Here is a 4,256-nt window from a genome sequence, read left to right as displayed (position 1 = left end):
ATTGGGTCATAGCGATTGGATATTTTAGCAAGCACTAGTCGTTGTTGGCAAACTACTGAGTGCAAGGGAGGAGATGAACCAGAAGGTGCAACGTGGTTGACTTTCCATTCACCGCAGTTCCAATCTTTTGTGTTCTACTCCTTTTTTTACCCTGGCTGAAAAAGATTGTTTTCACGAACAATTGTCGCCATTGCGGTCCAATAAGTCCACAGGACAGACTCCATAGCTTCAAATAGCAACAACCTCAAAAGGTAGGTCTCACAAAATCCATGTTGTAAACTATTCGGACTGATTAAGCCACCAACCATTACACCCTTAATGCCAACAACCAGAAAGCTTTTGCAACAAACGTGGAGATCCAGATCTGAGAAACACAGCGTCTCTCATCACTGCAGGTAGATCATAGATGTGACATTCAGTACCACTCTGTCAGGAACATCAACACCACCGCAAAGCAAGGTCAAGTGAACGAAAGTGACAACGTGCAGGAAATTTGCAGAAAACAGTATAAAGATCAACTGAGATTATGTAATCGACTATAGCCACCCTCGGATGCTGCATTTGGTTCCAAACAAATAAAATTACATTACATATATGAGACCAAAAGGTTTGATCCAGATACAGAGGAACAACAGCTGATGCTGGACGCAACCCCAAGGCTGGGAGTAAGATCACAATACAGAACAAAAATTCACAGCAACTGTAAGGATGAACAAAGAATAGGCTTCCTCAGTAAGTGGGGTAGTAATACCCAGGGTTCCCGGTGTAAGCCATTGGCATGGGGTTTGTGTTGTATGGCATGGGCATCCCGTAGGGCATGGCCGGGTTGGGGGGCAAACCGTTGTTGTATGCCCGGTCAAGCTTGTTCAAGCTCGATTGCCCTTGCATACCATCCCTCTGGTACTGCTGCCACATCATCTGCTCCTGCGTCAAGAACTGCTGCTTCTTTTCTAAGTCCGCCATCTGCACGTAGGATGGCGGTGGGATGGTGAGGGATGCCGCGAAGGGGTCACCACCAACAGTCTGCATCGAACCATCCGGTGCAGGCAGAGCCAGGACCTGAGTTTTCTGACCAGGAGCGGGCAGGGCAACACTGCTGGCACTCCCGGTGGTCACCTGTGCACTGACATGCTGGCGCACAGTGCCCTGGTCATACATACCATTTAGCAGCAGTGGGTCCATACCACCTGACATTGCAGGCTTCTGCTTCGACAAGTTGCTTGCTGTCTCCACAAGGGCAAGTTCCCAATCAGCCTTCCCAGGTTCAGCTGCAGGATTCTGCCATGCCGAAGTCACCTCATTGCCACCATTTGAAGGGAAAGCCTCCCATGAACCATTGCTTCCACCAGCAGCAGGTGGCCCCTGGAAGAGAGCCAGAGCAAGCCTGTTACCTTGTTCATCCGCACTTACAGTATCTTCTCTGAGATCCACCAAGTCACCCTGTGGCTGCGGGGGTGGCTCTGGCTTCACCTCTTCCTCAACCTTCTCAGGTTCAGGCTCCTTAAAATCCTCAGGTGCTGGAAGCGCCTTGATGTCATTCATATCCGGTTCAGGTTCTTCCTTGACAGGCTCAGGCTCCGGCTCCCGTGGTGGGCTCTTGGGTCGCTTCGCACGGTCCCTCATAAATTCTTCCAGTGTCTCCAGCAGCTTATCGGTGACACGCTGCACCTCTGGGTACTCCGATGACCTTGCGACTCCAGTATCTTTACACCATGCATAGAATGCACAGAGCTCATCAATCTGCTTCGCAGCACTAGCATATGCCTCAAAAGCCTTCACGCACTCAGCATATTCCATGTCAAAGAACCTGTCCAGCAGCACTGCCAGCACCTCACAGATATCAGCGTAGAGCTGGAAGCTTTCTCTCACAATCTGGTACAATGCAACCAGCACCATCCTGCTGTGCTTCGCCCCACCAGTGGGGCGGCAAGCAAGGAACCTGTCAAGCAGCTGCTGCAGGTGGTGCATGCGAGCAAGTACCCGCTCCGGCTTCATGTCCCTCACCGGAGTTGGAGGCCTCTTGTCATCATTGTTGCTACCATTCCTCTCACGGTAATCATCATATCCGCCATACCCAGGAGGTGACGAGTAGGAGGGCGAGCGGCGGCCGTAGGGGTCAGGCGAACCCCAACGGTCACGGGGCGATGGACCATTAGCACTGCTGCCAGCATTTGATCCCTGCTTGCGCTCATGGAGGAAGAACTCGAGGCGCTGGTCGAGGTAGAGCGCATAGGTGCGCACAAAGGCAGAGTGATCCCATGACCCAGAGTGCGCCTCATCGCGGAAGTCGGAGAGGTTCAGCAGGCGGGTGCCGCGCCTGGTGGCGTGGAGGAGCTCGCGGTGGAAGGAAGGGTCGCCATCGACCAGGAGGCGGTGCACGAGCATGAGCGATTTGAGCGCCACCACGTAGTCGCGGGTGCGGGAGAGCCTGCGTGAGCAGGCCGCCACGGCGGCGGCGACGTGGGCGCGGGATCCGGAGGTGAGGTGGAGAATCTCGCGGATGTGGCGCTCCTCCGCGGGCTCGTCGTCGTGGCTGGTGGCCTTGACGATGAGCACGTCAAGCTCCGGGGCTATGTTGCTGGTGACCTTGGCGAGGCTGATGCTGGTCTGGTCCTTGACCGCCCCCAGCGCCTTCCGGATCGTGCTCGACGACATCTTCGCCGCCTCCCTGCCGCCGCCGCCGCCTCCTCGTCACCGGCCAACCACCACCAACCGAAGCTGGAGAACCCCTCTTGTTCGCTTTAGATCTGAACACAACAAGCAAGGTATGAGTTCATAGAAACCTTGTCACCCCTGTTTTCACTAAGAGGAAGGGAGCAATCAATCGGTAGAGCGCTTTATCACGCGCAGATCCCTGCGATTTCGCAGGGGGTTCCATTTGGAAACGAATCAAGGAATCGGCGGAGTTCGAGATCCGGTGAGCCGGGAGGAGATATTTCGTTTCCATTTTCCGAATCTACTACCAAATATAGGGAGGGAGGCTAGTAGATGCTAGTCGATGCTTATCATCACCTAGAGCAGCGGTCCAGCAAAACCGGCCGCGAAGCTTGCAACCGAACAGACGAGCTTATCCCCTGCTCGCGATAAGCACGCACGGATCTAGCAGGCACGATTCGAGCAAGCGACTTACCTTACTTACACGAGGCGCAGCAGCAGCAGATCTGCGGGGGCTCGAGATCTGGGCGGGCGGGCGGGCGGTGGCCGGCGGCGGGCGCACGGGGAGCGCGGCTCAGCTCAGATCCGGGGACCCTCCCGCCTCTCCTCCCCCGCTCCGGTCCCGCTCTCGCTCCGCCGGCTGGAGAGTTGACCGCGCTCTCGGCTGCTGCGGAGGCGGAAGGGGAGGACGAGGAGGAGGACGCGGTCCACGGCGAGGAGGCGAGCGACTCAGGCAAAGAGGGGGCGCGGGCGGAGCAGGGGATGGAAAGGAAATGGTGCGCGGTGGTGGGGCGCTTTTGTGTGTGCTCCGCTCGGGGGGGCGTTGGTGCCTTGCTGTTTCCAGATTTTATTATGTTTTTTTCGGCGCGCCGGAGCACGCTTCGCGTGGCTTCCTTCCCTCTTCGGGCGCGCACCGACGCCGGCGCCTACCCCTGTGGCCCGGCACCGTACCGTACCCCGCGCCAGTTTTTCTCGCGCCGACGACGGGAACAAGGGAGAGGAAGAAAAAGCTCGTGGGTTTGGGCGGCACGGTGGAATGATGGTGGGTTGACTCGGCTCGGCATTGAGATTTGAGATGGATCACTGCTGGGCGCTACGGCCACGGCGCGAGCCAGCGAGGCGCCGCCGCCAGGCGCGTACGCCCGCCCCGCGGATCCGTGGCAACCGGCAAAAGACCCCGTGTCGACGGCGCGAGGCCAGGAGGATTCTCGCGCCCCTCCGGACAGCGGGGCAGCGTGACGCCGGAGGGTCGCCGGGCCGCTGACACCGGCTGCGGGCTGCGTGGCTGGGCCGGACACTTTCCGGCACGCTTCGGAAGTCCACACCGGTCGCTTTCGTTCCGTGCCCGTAGCTCAGAACTGGAAACTTGGGATCGTGCGCCCGTGCTTATACTGCGTTGAGAGATCAGTGGTTGCCGGTATGGTTAACTCCATGGACGATATGTTCCAGTGAAGGTTTGTTCTCACTTGTGTGCTCACGGCACTTGCTCTGGCAGTTTAGCTACACGCCTTTTGTGTGTGTCATGTGAATATGTGATCCATTGAAAATTTGCCACGGAGCGAGCTAGCGAGCTTTATACTATGTACATGGGGTGGGTAGGT

At 57.0% G+C, this 4,256-nt stretch overlaps 1 protein-coding gene across 1 annotated transcript; it reads right to left on the bottom strand.

Moving 5' to 3' along the window:
- Positions 1-510: 510 nt before the first annotated feature.
- LOC112874538 (putative clathrin assembly protein At2g25430) lies at positions 511-3,582 on the bottom strand. The gene is made up of 2 exons (XM_025937910.1): positions 3,131-3,582; positions 511-2,747 (listed from the first exon to the last, which is right to left on the bottom strand). Exon 2 carries the CDS (start codon positions 2,653-2,655, stop codon positions 730-732), a length of 1,926 nt encoding a protein of 641 aa, XP_025793695.1. The 5' UTR covers positions 2,656-2,747; positions 3,131-3,582; the 3' UTR covers positions 511-729.
- Positions 3,583-4,256: the final 674 nt, after the last annotated feature.

Source organism: Panicum hallii, chromosome 9, assembly GCF_002211085.1.
Source record: "Panicum hallii strain FIL2 chromosome 9, PHallii_v3.1, whole genome shotgun sequence".
NCBI classification, from domain to species: Eukaryota; Viridiplantae; Streptophyta; class Magnoliopsida; order Poales; family Poaceae; genus Panicum; species Panicum hallii.
Note: the sequence above shows the minus strand (reverse complement) of the source record. Positions and strands in the feature narration are given on the sequence as shown.